This window comes from Candida margitis, assembly GCF_024628925.1.
Source record: "Candida margitis strain CBS 14175 chromosome Unknown scaffold1, whole genome shotgun sequence".
Classification (NCBI taxonomy): domain Eukaryota; kingdom Fungi; phylum Ascomycota; class Pichiomycetes; order Serinales; family Debaryomycetaceae; genus Lodderomyces; species Lodderomyces margitis.
In genome coordinates this window covers 820771-836452 of record NW_026261901.1, presented here as the reverse complement: position 1 = coordinate 836452, position 15682 = coordinate 820771, and the positions used below count along the sequence as shown (strand labels likewise).

General features: G+C 37.5%; 8 protein-coding genes across 8 annotated transcripts; 4 read left to right on the top strand and 4 right to left on the bottom strand. All coding sequences in view use genetic code 12, as the record gives it.

Annotated features, from left to right (window-relative positions):
- Window positions 1-67: 67 nt before the first annotated feature.
- CANMA_004996 (uncharacterized protein) lies at window positions 68-1588 on the bottom strand (the record flags this gene model as incomplete). Its single annotated transcript, XM_051817332.1, has 1 exon — window positions 68-1588. One exon carries the CDS (start codon window positions 1586-1588, stop codon window positions 68-70), a length of 1521 nt encoding a protein of 506 aa, XP_051669762.1.
- Window positions 1589-1780: 192 nt separating this feature from the next.
- CANMA_004995 (uncharacterized protein) lies at window positions 1781-2389 on the top strand (the record flags this gene model as incomplete). The annotated part of the gene is made up of 1 exon (XM_051817331.1): window positions 1781-2389. The coding sequence occupies one exon, from the start codon at window positions 1781-1783 to the stop codon at window positions 2387-2389; it is 609 nt and encodes a 202-aa protein (XP_051669761.1).
- A 162-nt stretch (window positions 2390-2551) lies between these two features.
- On the bottom strand, window positions 2552-4936 carry CANMA_004994 (uncharacterized protein; the record flags this gene model as incomplete). Its single annotated transcript, XM_051817330.1, has 1 exon — window positions 2552-4936. The coding sequence occupies one exon, from the start codon at window positions 4934-4936 to the stop codon at window positions 2552-2554; it is 2385 nt and encodes a 794-aa protein (XP_051669760.1).
- Window positions 4937-7110: 2174 nt separating this feature from the next.
- On the top strand, window positions 7111-7839 carry CANMA_004993 (putative acireductone synthase; the record flags this gene model as incomplete). The annotated part of the gene is made up of 1 exon (XM_051817329.1): window positions 7111-7839. The coding sequence occupies one exon, from the start codon at window positions 7111-7113 to the stop codon at window positions 7837-7839; it is 729 nt and encodes a 242-aa protein (XP_051669759.1).
- A 103-nt stretch (window positions 7840-7942) lies between these two features.
- On the bottom strand, window positions 7943-9207 carry RAD23 (Rad23p; the record flags this gene model as incomplete). Its single annotated transcript, XM_051817325.1, has 2 exons — window positions 7943-9076; window positions 9142-9207. 2 exons carry the CDS (start codon window positions 9205-9207, stop codon window positions 7943-7945), a joined length of 1200 nt encoding a protein of 399 aa, XP_051669758.1.
- A 383-nt stretch (window positions 9208-9590) lies between these two features.
- On the top strand, window positions 9591-11570 carry RAD7 (UV-damaged DNA-binding protein; the record flags this gene model as incomplete). Its single annotated transcript, XM_051817324.1, has 1 exon — window positions 9591-11570. The coding sequence occupies one exon, from the start codon at window positions 9591-9593 to the stop codon at window positions 11568-11570; it is 1980 nt and encodes a 659-aa protein (XP_051669757.1).
- A 57-nt stretch (window positions 11571-11627) lies between these two features.
- Window positions 11628-13739, bottom strand: PRP39 (Prp39p; the record flags this gene model as incomplete). The annotated part of the gene is made up of 1 exon (XM_051817323.1): window positions 11628-13739. The coding sequence occupies one exon, from the start codon at window positions 13737-13739 to the stop codon at window positions 11628-11630; it is 2112 nt and encodes a 703-aa protein (XP_051669756.1).
- A 188-nt stretch (window positions 13740-13927) lies between these two features.
- Window positions 13928-15643, top strand: CANMA_004989 (uncharacterized protein; the record flags this gene model as incomplete). The annotated part of the gene is made up of 1 exon (XM_051817322.1): window positions 13928-15643. The coding sequence occupies one exon, from the start codon at window positions 13928-13930 to the stop codon at window positions 15641-15643; it is 1716 nt and encodes a 571-aa protein (XP_051669755.1).
- Between the last annotated feature and the right edge of the window lie 39 nt (window positions 15644-15682).

The following is a 15682-nucleotide window of genomic DNA, read 5'->3' as shown; positions in this document are numbered from 1 at the left end:
AATATCAGACAGTTTTCACTTCATTAAATAATACACCCTTTTATTGGTATAGTAGCAATTTTTTTTTCTATTTCTTCCAAAATTTCTTCTTTTTCGATGAAGATGATGACGACGATGACGATGAGAATGAAGATGACGAAGAAGGTTTCATTTTTTTCAAATTTTCCAAAATTTCCTCTCGACGTAATTTTTGCGAATACCCAATACAACTTTGTACAACTTGTTCATAAATCTCATAATCTTTACGTACTTCATGCAACTGATGTTGCCAAATTGAACTCATTTTCAACAATTCTTGATGATTCAGTCGTAATTGATGCAATTTGGCATCAAGTACTTCCGATTTAGCTTGTTGTAAATATTGTGATGATGAATTTTCCATTAAATCAATTTCAAATTTCGATAATGTTTCATTTGTAGTTGTGATTAAGTCTTGGATTTGAGCATTGGTTAATTTCAATGAATCAAAGTCGGGGATGGTGAAATCTGTCCAGTTTATATCTTGTTCGCTAATGGATTTTTTCCGTGATCGGTGTTGACGTTGCAGTGGAACAGCCAAATGGTTTTGATCAGCAGTATTCTCGGACTGGGTAATATCTGATGACGATGACAATGTATTGGTGGTGGCTTGTGGTATAGTAACCTTGACATTGGGGTTGGCACTAGCATTGGCATTCAATTCGTCAAGGTTTATGGGTATGCCCAATTTAATCAAGAGATTATGTCTTATATCCAGTCGTATCCAATTTGGCGGATGTAAATAAGGCATGGTGGAAATTTGTTTGTAGATAGTTTTGGATCTATCGGTTAACAACGATTCAGTAGATTGATCAGATACGGCATTCTGTGAATTTGAAAGTGGTTCAGAGGAAGATGGTGATGAAGCAAGTTCGTCAGTGATGAATAATTTGGACAAGAGTTGGGATAATCTCGATTCAAATTCCGATTTATTGGCAAAGGAAGAGTCTGGAAATGCAGGGTCCACGTTGGATTGAGTTTGGTTGTTGTTGTCGGTGGTGGGTTCTTCAAAAGTTTCAAATTCGTCGAAATCGTCAAATTCATCTGTTGTGTCAACTTCTTGTGGATGGGGTTCTGCAGCAGCAAAATCATCAAAGTCATCATCGTCGTCATCATCTTCTTCTTCTTCTTCTTCTTCTTCTTCTTCTTCTTCTTCTTCTTCTTCTTCTTCTTCTTCTTCTTCTTTTTCTTGATTTTGATATTGATTCGGGTCGTCATGTAATAACTCATTTGCTTCTTCTTTCAAGCCGTCAATTGCTGCCTCTGTGATGTTGTTCTGAAATTCAATTTCGTTGGCTGTGGTCTCTTCAAGATTACTTTCAACTTTGTCTGCCAATGCATCGCTCCCTTTCCCTTGCTCAATTGGTTCACTTAATTCTTCCTGTGGCTCTTCGATAGAATCATTTAATGCAGAGTTTTGAATCGATTCCTTAACCTCCGGTAGGCTTGTGGTGTTATCATTGTCACCTAATTCCTCCTCTACTTCACTATTCTTTGCATTATCATTCCTGCTCGTTTCAATTTCTGACGGTGTTGCATTATCCATCTCATTCAATTCATCTTTTGTCATGTTTACGAAAAACTATCCCTCAGGATCCTTTCTTTGTATAATTTGTGTTGCACAGGATAAAGAAACTTTATATGCGTATCAATTTTTGTCAACAAACAATTCCAGCGCAACAAAATCTCTTCCCTAAAGGTACTTTAGTTTTTTTTTTTTTGCAACTACTTACCACAACAAACTTCATCTTCGTCATAAAGGATGAGCTTGGTGTTATTCTCGATAGGAAATCCAGGGCCCTCCAACCGACACTCCACCGGCCATTTAATGCTAAAAATACTACTAGACAACTACTCATCCACCGTTAAACAACTTGTTCCCAAATCAACATATTCCATAACTAGTAATGCCGATAATAGTCTAATATTCATCAAATCAAACACCTACATGAACGAAAGCGCAAAAGCATGGAACAAAGTCATTGCTACTGAAAAACTACCCCCTGATTCTATTGTCATTATTTTGTACGATGATTTTGAAAATGATATCCCACTGGTCAAGTTATCAACGTTTAAGAAAAATGAAAGTCATAATGGCATAAAGAACTTGATGACAGTGATGCAGAAAGAAACAAGGTTGCAGTGTTTGAAATTGGGAATTGGAATTGGTCCAAAACCAGTTCAAGCAAGTAAAGCAACAATGAGTTCATGGGTCCTAAGTCCATTCACATTGGAGCAGAAACAAATTATTATGACTCAGAGTTTTGAGTTATGTTTGTTTTATTTACAACAAGTTGCTGAAGTTGAAGGTGAAATTGGTGATGTGGGAAAATTTGACGCAAAAGTGAAGAAAATGTGGAAAAGAGAATAGTGGATTGTAGCAGAGTGATTACAGTTCATGCGTTTGCAATGACAGAGCGATTACAATGAGCTTTTACAAAAGTTTCATTACCACTACAACATAAAAAAATATCTCGTCTTGTCTTGTCTTGTCTTGTCTTGTCTGTTTTATAATTCGTGATTGTCTATATAATCAAAACACGGTGTTGCGTCTGTGTTTAAACTGTGATGGACCGTGGGGTGAAGGACTGCTAAATGTATCACTGTCATCATACATGTCCCTCACCAACAAGTCCTCATCGAATGCATCATCTTCATCTTCATCGTCATCTTCATCATCTCCGTCATGGTCAGCACCGCTAAATCCAGCCGCAAACTCTTCAAAGTCTTTATTAGTCACTCCAATCTTTTCCTTAAATTTGGCAACATCATAGTCACTAGGAACTATGCCATCGTCTTCATCGTCATCATCAACGACGATGTCAACAATGCCTCCATTGTTACGATTGGATGATATTTCAAGATTGATGCGAGCTTCTTTTGTAGCTTGCGTGGCGACACGTTTACCACGCTCAATTGCCCTTTCCACCAAGATTCTATTTTTGATGTAAAGCAACTTTGGATACATGCTGCGTTCACCCTTCATGATAATCTCGCCCAACCGCTTTTCAGTAGGATCAGACAAGATGTACCAAAAATCATTCAACTTGTTTCTTGGCCAAATTGTCACTGAGCCAGTAAAATTTTGCAACCAAACATTTGACCAATCTTGTTGTAATACATGCGGCAATAGATCTAACGATTTAACAATTTGTAGCCATTTTCGGATCTCTAATCGCAATAGTTGCTCCAATGCAGTGGCAATGAACCCACCTCTAAATGAAGCAAACTTCTCCCTCTTTGTTCGGCTTTTGGACACTGGAACCGGCTTACCAACAGTTCCCTTTGGCGCAAAAAAGAATAACGAAATATGTGGGTTGACTTGGGATACAATGGTGAAATTCACATTGTAGTATGTGTTTAGTGCATCAATAGGTATATCTGTCCTCAACGATCCATCTCTCCATTTGCTGCCCAAAGAAAATGGAACAACTGCGCCGTTATCTGGGTTCTTCATCATTAATACCACCGGATTAAGGATACCTGGAACTGCTGATGATGCTAATAATGTAGACCATATAATGCAATGAGGAGAAGTTATATCGTTGCACAAGATTACCGGTGAATGGGGATCAGCAGGAACGGTACTAATATTCAACTTTCTGCCTGTCCTCTCAAACGCCTCTTCAAAAGTAGTTGATCCTCTAGTAAACCAATTTGATTTCCTGGCCCATGCAACGGAATCGAATCTAGCACCAGTTCTTATCAACCTAGGAATCCATACATACCACGGATCCTCACAAGCAGTGATTTTCCTTGCCAACTGCGGAATCAACAATTTCTTCAACTCTTCGTCAGTTCTTGTGCATAATAGAGCCGCGATTAATCCACCTCCTGATGTACCTGATATAATATTCGGTAATAGTCCCGCATCAATTAAGGCTTTAGCAACTCCAAAATGGGTGTAAGCAAAAGTGGCGCCTCCACTCAAACACAAAGCCGACTTGCCAAAATTCTTCAGTACAATCTTGAAAAACTTGTACTTGATCTCTGGTGAAACATCATTCGAATCAGTGAGTATATCTATGCAACGTAATACTTCTTCGTAATACGATTGTACCAAGTTTTTGGTTCCATAGTATCTATGTGAATGCAACTGTCTATTCTCAATCCCAGCAAAATTCCGTTTCAAACATCCTTGAAGTAATATTTGTAGTTCTTGCATGTTGTTTGCTGCACGTGCTTTTTTCAATCTTGCAATGGTCATGCCCACCGTCTTGTAATCATAATAAGAAAACTTAGGGTTCTCTGACCACTTGTCCAAATTTAAAAACTTGTCTAGATTTATGGCATTTTCAACCCATTCCTCATACGACTTTGATTGTCTCAACTTCTCCCTCAATTTCTTTCGTTGTCCTCTCCAAGTAAAGAAATATTCTTTTAGGGCCACATGTACTCTAATGGCAAAATATAATGAACCTAAAATTGTTACCCAGATGAACACAGCTATAAGTATTGGCCATCGTAGTAAAGTATAACTTATACTATTTCTAAATTCATTTTGTAATGAGGCTATAGGGGATGACGATTTCTTAGCCTTGTTTTTTGTATTTGTTTTGGATTTGGAGTTGGCACTGGCGGCACTTACAGGAAACCAATCACTTTTTGATGTAATCATGTCTGGTTTAGGAGTTGGTGAGATACCAAGTTCTGCTCCTTCTCCAATCAATGTATTATTGTTTGTATCTTGGTCTATCTCTTCAGTTGCCAGCGATGACATATCATCATCATCATCATCATCATCATCATCATCATCATCATCATCATCACCAAAATCTAAGGGCTCGTTTTTAGGTGTAGTTGGAGTGGTTGTTATATCATCATGATCTTGCCATACTAACGCTTTGGCAAACTCACTAATGTGGTCTTCGTTTATATAGTCCTTGGACTCTTCATAAAGTGGTATTCGATTGGACATTGTTGTAGTTGTAGTTGTTGTAGTTGTTGTAGTTGTTGTAGTTGTTGTAGTTGTTGTAGTTGTTGTAGTTGTTGTAGTTGTTGTAGTTGTAGTTGTTGTAGTTGTTGTAGTTGTTGTAGTTGTTGTAGTTGTTGTAGTTGTTGTAGTTGTTGTAGTTGTTGTAGTTGTTGTAGTTGTTGTAGTTGTTGTAGTTGTTGTAGTTGTTGTAGTTGTTGTAGTTGTTGTAGTTGTTGTAGTTGTTGTAGTTGTTGTAGTTGTTGTAGTTGTTGTAGTTGTTGTAGTTGTTGTAGTTGTTGTAGTTGTTGTAGTTGTTGTAGTTGTTGTAGTTGTTGTAGTTGTTGTAGTTGTTGTAGTTGTTGTAGTTGTTGTAGTTGTTGTAGTTGTTGTAGTTGTTGTAGTTGTTGTAGTTGTTGTAGTTGTTGTAGTTGTTGTGTTCTAGGTGAATTTTTGTCCAAATAGTTAAGCTTTAAAGAGGGGTAGGAAAATGTTTTGATGGCGTGTATGACGTGAATAATATAGTGGTTAACTTCTCTTGCGGTTCTTCGTCTCTCTCTTTAACAAGCTTCTTCTTTCTTCTTCTTCTAGAAATATAGTCTGTCCTTTTATAGAAGTTGAAGTTGAAGTTGAAGTTGAAATTGAAATATAAAAACAAATAGACAGCTATCCTACAGTAGTTGTTATAAATTTCATATTTCTTTTTTTTTTTTTTATTTTTTTTTTTATTTTCTTTTTTATTTTCTTTTTTATTTTCTTTTTTGTTCTGATTGTTTTTGTTCTGATTGTTTGTGTATATTATCACAATACAAAATACAAAATACAACACAGTACAACACAGTACAGCTTTTGCTACTGATTGCTATTGGTATGTCTGTAGAAATATATACCCTCCTCCCCACCAACAATACATACAAATAGCAATCAGACCCCGAGCTTGTTTGTTTCATAACATATATGCTAGTAGTAGGAGATGTGTGTTGCTACTGACCCATATTGCTTGTGGGGGGGTGAGGGGGGGTGAGGGGGAGGTGGTGGCATATGAAAAATCTTCTTCTCTTTTCTCTTCTTTTGACACCATTCAATTCAGATAGAAGCATTCAGATAGAAGCATTTAGATAGAAGCATTTAAATAGACACAGTTTTACTTTCTTCTCTTTCTCTCTTACCCAACAGAATAATATTTTTTATTTTTATTTTTATTTTTGTGTAAATAGTTCACACTTTGTTGTTGTTATCTGATTTTAGCAATTCATAAAAGTAAGAGACAAATATATATGTGTGTATATATGTATATATGTATATATGTATGGGAGTGGAGGGGAAGGGGCAACATTTACAGAAACAAAACCAAAATATATTTGCGCCTTCATTCTTAACACAAATACACAATTTGAATAGATTGGATATGCATATTTTTTGTATCTCAAATTTTAGAAAAGATTCCATTGCATGTGGCAAAAAACAATAAGAGAATAATCCCCACCTTTACCATCCACCATACACCACGGAGATATGCCTTTGTTGGTTTATGCAATAACTCCGGAAGCATTCTATTGAGTCTACACTCTTTTGCTTTGACACTAAAGTATCTCCAAGAGTGTGATTGATAGTCTTATAGTCTTATAGTCTTGAGTCTTGATGGAGGTGGTATTTGTGAAGATCAAACCTTTGCAACATTGAAGTTCGCTCTCTCCTTTCAATAATGATTCACTAGTAAATTAATAGCCCAATTATTATACAAATTTGTACGGATCACTTATACCAAGCTACTTTCTAATGCATCTTTCACCCACCACATCTTTATGCATATCTCATTCTAGAGAGATATTTTGACAATGGGATCGCTTGTGATCTTTTGCGCATGGTTCACACTTTAGAGAGATTTCTTTTTTTATTTGTTTTTTTCTTTCTCTCTCTCTCTCTCTCTCTCTCTCTCTCTCTCTCTCTCTTTCCGTTTCTTTCTCCAGCAACGTTTGTAGAAATCTCGAACGAAGAAAGCGGTTCAGCGGCTAAAGAATACAACCCCATCACTACCACATCTACCCGAATTTGCTCAAGTAATCAACTTTTTTGCTCACCAGTTAATAAAGCATTAGAAACAAGAGAAACCCTTTTTTTTTTTTTCAGTTGCACCGTTCATTATCTATACACCTTCCCCCTTGTCTGTCGCAAAAGAAATGGCCATACACACTGTTGTTCTCGATATAGAAGGAACTGTATGTCCAATTACATTCGTTAAAGATACATTATTCCCATACTTCATTGCTAAACTTCCCGGTGAGCTAGATAAGTTTGATTATCCATTGAATCATGTTGGTTCAGATGATCCAATAGTCAGCATCTTGGACAATTTGCCGGCAAATATAACTGAATCAGCACAATCGATTTACAATTATTTAAAAAACTTGGTGGATTATGATATTAAAGATCCAGTGTTGAAATCATTACAAGGAGTAATTTGGACTCAAGGCTACGAATCTGGTGAATTGAAAGCTCCAGTTTATCCTGATTCTATCAAATTTATCGAATCATTCCCGAATAGAAACAACAAGATTTATATTTATTCATCAGGTAGTATCGGCGCACAAAAGTTGCTATTTGGACATGTTGCTAATGGCTCAGATAAGTCACTTGATTTGAATAACAAATTGAGTGGATACTTTGACATAACTACCGCTGGTCATAAAACCGTTTACACTTCATACTCTAAAATTTTAAAAGAAATTGGCAAAGAAGAGGATCCCCAATCGGTATTGTTTCTCAGTGACAATGTCAATGAAGTTAAGGCTGCTTCGAAAGCAGGAATGCGCAGCTACATCGTTATTAGACCAGGAAACGCGCCTATTTCAGATGAAGATAAACTGAAATGCACAGCAATCACCTCATTATCAGACTTGGACATATAGACTCGGATAGGGAGAGAAAAAGAGAAAAATAATTAGACTGAGCTACACATAACTTACATACACTTTCAAGTGATATATATATATATATATAACTTTGCCAACTCTACATATCTCTAAATAATATGTCCGCAGCCACTTCCTCATTCTTATCACAAGCCAAATACACTTGTATCACCAAATCACGTTCAAATCCCAACTCACATAACCTATTAATGGCATTTTGATCCTGTTCAGACAATTGTATACGTATAGTGCCTTCTGGATCTTGACCTTCGCCCCCTTCTCCAACGGCGCCTTCCTCCCCTTCAATCTCAAACCCTAAATCTTCTCCTCCAGCACCTAAAAATGTTCTAATAAATGTTTCAGGATCTTGTTGTATCAAATTGGCAATTTGTGGGTTGGATGCGGCCAATTGCTCTAATAAAGGTTGAATCAATTCTGGGTTGGACTGTAATGCAGCTCTCAATAATTGCATTTGCTGATCTTCTCCTCCTCCTCCAATGCCTGCTCCTGATCCTGATCCTAAGCCAGGGCCTGCTACTCCAGCACCTCCAGCACCACCTTGCTCTTGTGCTGCAGCTGCTGCAGCTGCTTGTTCAAACAAGTTTTCTTCTCCTGCATTTTCTTCTGCATCACCTTCTTCTTCATCATCATCAGCACGAGATACTTCGGCCGTCGTTGATTCAGCTAATGGTGCGGCTCCACTTGCTGTAGGTACAGCAGGACGTTGTAATGATTCGGGGATACCACTTATTAAATATTCAACGGCACGATGCGGGTTATTAAAAGCGGCTCTCAATGCTGCTTCCACTTGGGGTCGTTCATAACCCATCTCCATGATATTTTGTATTGTTGTCTCCCTTTCACTGCCCAAAGCAAAAGCTGATTCGCTAGTTTCAGCAGCAGCAGCAGCAGCTGAGCCGGTGGTGCTTTCAGTATTAGCAGCAGTTTCCGAATTAGTAGCTGGGGCCGTTGGGGTTGATCCTGCTGGCTCAACCTTTGTTGAATCACCAGTTGATGCTGAAACAGCTGCTTCAGCAGCAGGTGCCAAACTCTCGGGGGCAGGAGTTGGAGTCTCTTTGGCCTTTGAGATCATAAATATTATCGATGCGCCTTCTTTAAGTTTACATGATTCTAAAGTTTTGTCGTCCTGTAAAACCTTACCCGAATAAACTAGCTTAATTTGTGACGAGGCGCAATCCTTCTCTTGTGCGAGTTTTTCCTTAGCTGACGCAACCTATAGATAAACGTTAGTACTAATTGCTTCGAGGATTGAAATGCTGTATCTAGGAACAAACATACTGTATCAGTCAATTCCACATCAATTGGAATAGTCTGTTTTTTGAAATCTTTGAAAATGATTTGCATCTTGGATTTCTGTATCAATGGTTGTATCAACGGTTATACCAATTCTGAAAATTCCCTTGTCAATAAAAGACTCGAAGTAAACCAATAACTGTGTGTGTCTCCTCTCTCTCTCTCAGATAGTGGCGATTTTTTTATTTTTATTTTTTTTTTCGTTTTACTTTTTTCAAAATGCGAAGAAGAAGAAATTAGTATGTATACTGCATATAAACCATAAAGACATTTGACTACATCCATAAACACATATATTATATGTACTCACAGTTTGTGTTATTTTGCTGCAACTGAGACATGAATGAATCTCATCATCCACCCACACCCTACACAAGACACCTATTTGTCATCAACTTTCCTCAACACAGCATACGCAGTTACATACTAGCACCATGGCTAGAGGAACTAGAAAACAAGGAAATGTCAAAGGCCCCAGTTCTGCCTTAACCGAATTTTTAAAAAGCGAGGGTATCACTGACGCGTTTAGACAAAGACGTGCAAGAGAAGCAGAAGTAACAGCAACAGCAACAACCGAAACCACCACTCAGGAGACAACTCCTGATGCAGATGCTGGTGCTGGTAATGATGAAGAGGACCTACATGGTGAGACATCTATGGAGAATTTGTCTGCTGCTGGCAGTCCTCTTGTCTCCAGACGTGGATCGCGTCGCCAACTGTCTACTCCAACAAGAGGAGTTGAAGAAGATGATGATGAAGACGACGAAATTATTCAAATGAGAAAAGCGGCCAAGCGTAAGCTAAGAGCTGCAAGACAAGATGCAGGCGGTACTAGTCGTAAGCGTGCCATGCCTGGTGATGGCAGTGGCAGTGACGATGATAGTAGTGACGATAGCAGTGCAGATGACGATTACAGTGACGATGGTGATGATTTGGATAATGCCAATATGAAAAACTTTGGAGAGCAAGACACGTGTGTTGATTGTGGTGACAAATTTGAATTATCAGTGTATTCGAGATTTATCAAGGACAAATCAGGGTACTTGTGTGATTCATGTAATAAAGTGCTAAAAGAACATGAACGAAGAGCAAGAAGTAATCAGTTGAATGCTAGAAAAAAGAGGAAAAGAGTAGCCCAGGCCTTGTTAAATAGAACTACAGTCAAGATACCCAAGTTGCAAGATGTATGCATCAAGAAAATTACCCAGAATATCGAAGACGTTGATGTGTTGGGAGATATTGGTCAGATTAATTTGAACAAGATATCTCTGATTTTGTCAAAGAACAGATCGTTGAATGATAAAACAATTTCGCTTTTCTTATCCCCCGACTTGAAGAATATTGCATTTTGGGATTGTTCTAATGTCGACTCTGATTCATTAAACAAAATTGCTTCTTATTGCCCCAACTTGGAATCGTTGACTTTGTTTATGTGCGGGCAGTTCCACAATGATAACTTGGAATACTTTGCTTCCAATCTAACCCATTTACACTCACTTGCGTTGAATGGTCCGTTTTTGATTAGTGATAAGATGTGGCAGGCATATTTTGATCGAGTTGGAGGTAGATTGCAAAAGTTTGAAATAAGGAATACCCATAGGTTTGGTAACGACTCTCTTTTGAGTTTGTTGGAAAACTGCGGTAAGGATTTGACTTCGTTAAAGTTGTCACGGTTGGATGGAATAAACCAGCAAGATGCATATAATCAGATTTCAAATTACATTGCGCAATCAAAACTAACACATTTAGAGATATCATACCCCACAGATGAAGATTTGGTGACAGATGATTTGATTGTCGATATTTTGCAAAAGACTGGAGATTCTCTAGTTTCTTTAAATGTCGATGGGTGTTCTGCATTAACTGACAAGTTCTTGCTTGATGGAGTTTCCAAGTATTGCCATAATTTAACCCAGATTTCAATGAAAAACTTGGATCAAGTTTCAAATGAAGGATTTGCCACTGCATTTAACCAGTTTTCCAAAGTCAATGCTGGTGGATTAATCGAAGTCAACTTGATGAAATGTACCGACCTAGGAGATGAGGCTGTCTATGCGTTGTTAAACCACTCTTGTCATACACTAGTTGAGCTTAGTATTAACTCGTTGCATCGAATTACCAGTGACTTTTTGTCGCAGATTTTCACTGATGACAAGCACCAATTCAAGAAAAAATTGCGAGAAAGACATGAAGAAGATTCAAATGTCAAATATTACCAGCAGGTACCATTGATTTTATTAACTTATTTAGATGCATCATTTGTCAGAGCTGTTGATAACGAGATTTTGTCTTTGATTGGTGGCAGTTGTCCTCAGTTGCAAATTATCGAGGTTTACGGCGACAATAGGTGCAATGGAAAGGCTTCGTTTAGAGATGGGTTAATGGTAATAGGTCGTCAAAGTGATGATATATAGGTTAAATTTTGTTCAGGTATATATAGTTATTCATTGGAGTATTGTAGCTCCTCGTTTTCATTTCCTTAGTGCACGAGAGTTATGGCTCTTCCTCTTGCCTAAAGTCTGGACTTTTTCAACCCCTTTGAAAGTGGGTAGTGGTGGAACAGGGGTTGCATCTCTAGTGAGATCAATATACTTGCCACCACTCATGAAAGAATTTGTGATTTCTGGATTAGCGTCAATAAAGACACCCGGATGACCTGCTTGCTTCGCACTTTGATCAAGATAAGCCTGCTCTAAGTCTGTCATGTACTTTGGATTATCAATAACTTTGTAATTATGTTTTGCTAACCGTTTTCCTGTCGATTTATTATAATATACTGAATTGGACAATTCCAAGTCTTTCAAGATCGTGGAATCATCTGAACGGCCTTTGTTGATTGACAAGTATTCCCTTATGTTAGTCGATGCAATGTCATAATACCAGTCAACAAACATATCGATTGTTGATTTAGACAACTGCGATTCCGTTCGAATGAAGTGGTATATTAGTTTCAAGTTTGATAAGTTGTTTTCGCATATTGCCTCATATTCAAACATGAATTTCCAAAACGATGGCGATTTAACTAAACTATTCTCTCTGTGATACTTGTTAAATAAGGTGCGAATCTTGACCGAATCTCTTTGACGCTTGTATATATCGAGACAGGAATCAACAACTAATGAAATTGAATCATCGTTTAGAAATTTGGCAAACAGGATCAACAATGCGTCCAGCAATTGATACGAGGCATTTTCTCCTGAAACTCCATTTGATTCTGGTTTCGCCCTCTTGCCTTCCTTAGGTTTATCAAAATAATTGCCAAGGCAAAATTCCAAAGTCTCTTGAAACTGTGCCTGGCTTTGCAACGTTTTCCAAATTTGCATAATCTCGCGAGTCATTTCCAAGTACGGCGATTTAAAATACTGTCTTGATGTGCCACTAAGCAGCTTCATCCAATCGAATAAATACTCAATTGCCGCCTCAGTGTCATTTCGTTTCAACAAAAGGTAAGCATATAATTTTCTCATTGTACATTGGTTCAATGGAATGAATTTGGCATTGGTTCGTAGATATATCTCTTGCTCTAACTCAAGTTTCTCTTCATCGGGGAGGATTGACCCCTCGATAAATTTAATGTATTTCAACCATAACTCTTCGTCAAAACAATTTGGTATTAATGCTCTTTCAAACAAGTTACGAACAAATTCAAACTGGTTTTTATCTTGATGCGCTTTGTAAGCAAGTATCTCTCTATCAATATATTCAACCCATGCACTTCGCTCTTCCTCGATTCCCTTGCGGTTAGTTGAAAATTCTTGGTGTAATAGTAGTTGCTCGTATTCCCAATTCGAGCTGACTTTTGCTTGTGTTGAGGCAAATACAGTTGCAAAATAATCATCAATAATTTGATGCTTCTCTATTAACGACAAGTCATCGATTTTCGATTTGCCAAATTTTTCCACATAATCAGTTAACTTCTCATTATCCATCAATTCATGGATGTCAAAATTCTTGCTAATTTCGGAAAACTGACTATAGTACTGTGCATATTGATAGAGGGGCACATTAATCACTTTCAAATACAATTCCAACAATTCCTTCGAGTTCTGCTGAAGTGTTGTTTCAAATTCGATTGCCTTATCCCAAAGCGGGTGAGAAGTGAAATGATAAGCATTATATCCCAATGCTTCCTTGTATGTAAACCTAAATTGTTGAGGGTCAGCAGCTTGTGTTGATTTCAAAGCAGCCAAGTAATCATTCCATAAGCTAACTGAATGGGGGAAAGATTCTACTGCCATTCTTAGTATATCAATAGACGCTTCAATCCCATTCAATTTGTATTCAACAATCAGCCATTTTTTCCACGTTTCCTCTAAATAGGGAAATCTGGTTAACAAACTCTTGTAAGTGTTGTGTATTTTCGTTTTCACTTCATCAGATAGTGAGCTTTTTGAGGTGGCATCTTGGGATACATTATCACTGATGAAACGGTCTAAATTATTAAATAGTTGATTCCAAAGGTCAATGTCATTGGGGTTCTTTTCCACTTTTTGTATTATCTGATCGGCATATTCGTTAATTGATGAGGTGTCCGGGTTAGATTCAGATTCCAAATCAGATGGTAGATGCAGTAGTGTAGTCATCGACGTTGTTTGTAAGTATACCCAGTCTACGTAGATCTAATCTCTTCTCTGTGTTAACAATTTTCAAAATGTCTGCGTATGTGTGTGTGTCGTCAGCTTTGGTTTCACGACTTTGACAAACATTATCAACATCATCAAAGCTTTCAACAGAACCATCAAAAGCTAAAAGACTGCATAGTTAAAACACAATGCCGGTTTCAGCTTCTTCTGATATTGCATATACATCGCCATTTACAATTCCATCAAGTAATAACTCCAAATTAATATCCCTACTATCGGAGCATAGAGATGAGTCAGCTAAACAAGAAACCACACCAGAAGCCCCCCTACCATTGAATTTCAACATACCCACTGCAAGCCAATTTGATGCATCCAACTTGATTGAGTTGAACAATACCAAGATTCTTAGTCAATCTTCGGAGCAACAACTGAATAAAAAACAGCTAGTATCAAACACTACTGTTGAAGCCATTGATGAAAACGATGAGCCAAAACTATTGATTGAGATTAAAACCATTCAGCCCACTAATATGCAGCAGCAGTTATCGACTGTTGTCTTCAATAATTTTCCTAATTTGAAGAATATTGTCGTAGAGCAAGTTCTTGCAAGTATGATAAATTTAAATACCGATAAATCGACAAATCGTCATCCTTCATTCCACTGGTCGCAGATCAACTATGAGTTCACAGACCTGAAGGTTATTCTTGTTAAATTTGATAAAGTTGAAGATGCAAAATGGTTTATCGAGACTTATAGTCATATAGACACGCTCCTACCAAAGGTTGAAATGATTTATAGTCATCAAGTTCGTGATAAACTAGCTAATTTGCCTTCCCAACCAAGCTCAAATCCAGACTCATTAAAGAGCAAATTGAAGTTGATACTTTATACAACAAAGAATTTTGCCAAACCGAAAGTGCAAGGTTTGGAGGAACTTGACAAGGTCATGCAATCTTATTCAGACTACAAAGTTGATTATAATGATTTGATCGATGTCCCTAACGAGATGAAGGAGGGAATAATCAAGGACATAATTAAGTTTCGAAGTCGCATGCTACTTATTGAAAAGGAGAACCGACAAAAACAAATTGAGCATGATAGATTGGTGACAAGAAACAAACTAAATGAATTGTTCAACGGGATGGAAAAATCAGGGGACCAGAAGAAATTGAAAGAGAAAGGATCGTCAACTGATGTGTCTAGAAAGGAAGAAGATATCGTTATTCCTGATCAGTACGAACACTTGAATGATGAAGAGTACTACAATATGATCCATGAGAACGAAACAAATGAATACAATCTAAAGTATCAATCTCATCTCAAAGATGTCACTAAGCAACAAGCAAGTTCAAAGTTAAAATTGGAAACTGAATTGGGAAAACTACTCAATTACGAAGCTGATTTGCTTGATTCAAAGTTGAATCAAATTGACAAGTTAAAAAACTATGAGAAATTGGAAATAACCACAATGTACACCTACAGATATAATGATTACTTGAAACAACGCAATGGAAAACGATTGTTGGAAATGAAGTTGGATGCAGAGGATTCAGCAGCTGAAGAAAAAGAGCACGAGGGTGAAGTGAAGCATGAACCAAAAGAGACACAAGCCAAGAAGCAAAAACTCGAAGCAAGCACCAAACCGAAATTGTCAGACTTGCCTGAGATTAAATCTTTGAGTAAAGAATTGAGGGTACAAATCCATGACAAAATCATCAACTTGGTGGAGGAGTATCTTGGTGTGCAAGACGAATTTCTCGTTGATGTCATTAAACAACATCTTGAGACAAATAGTTTCAATGGAAGATCAGCATTGGTGCTGGATCTTTTTGAAGTGTTGGATGAAGATGCTGAAAATTTAGTTAATGATTTATACAAGTTTATAGAGTCAGTCGCGAAATAAAAGAGCAAGATACACCTCTTTATTCAATTGATTGTCTTC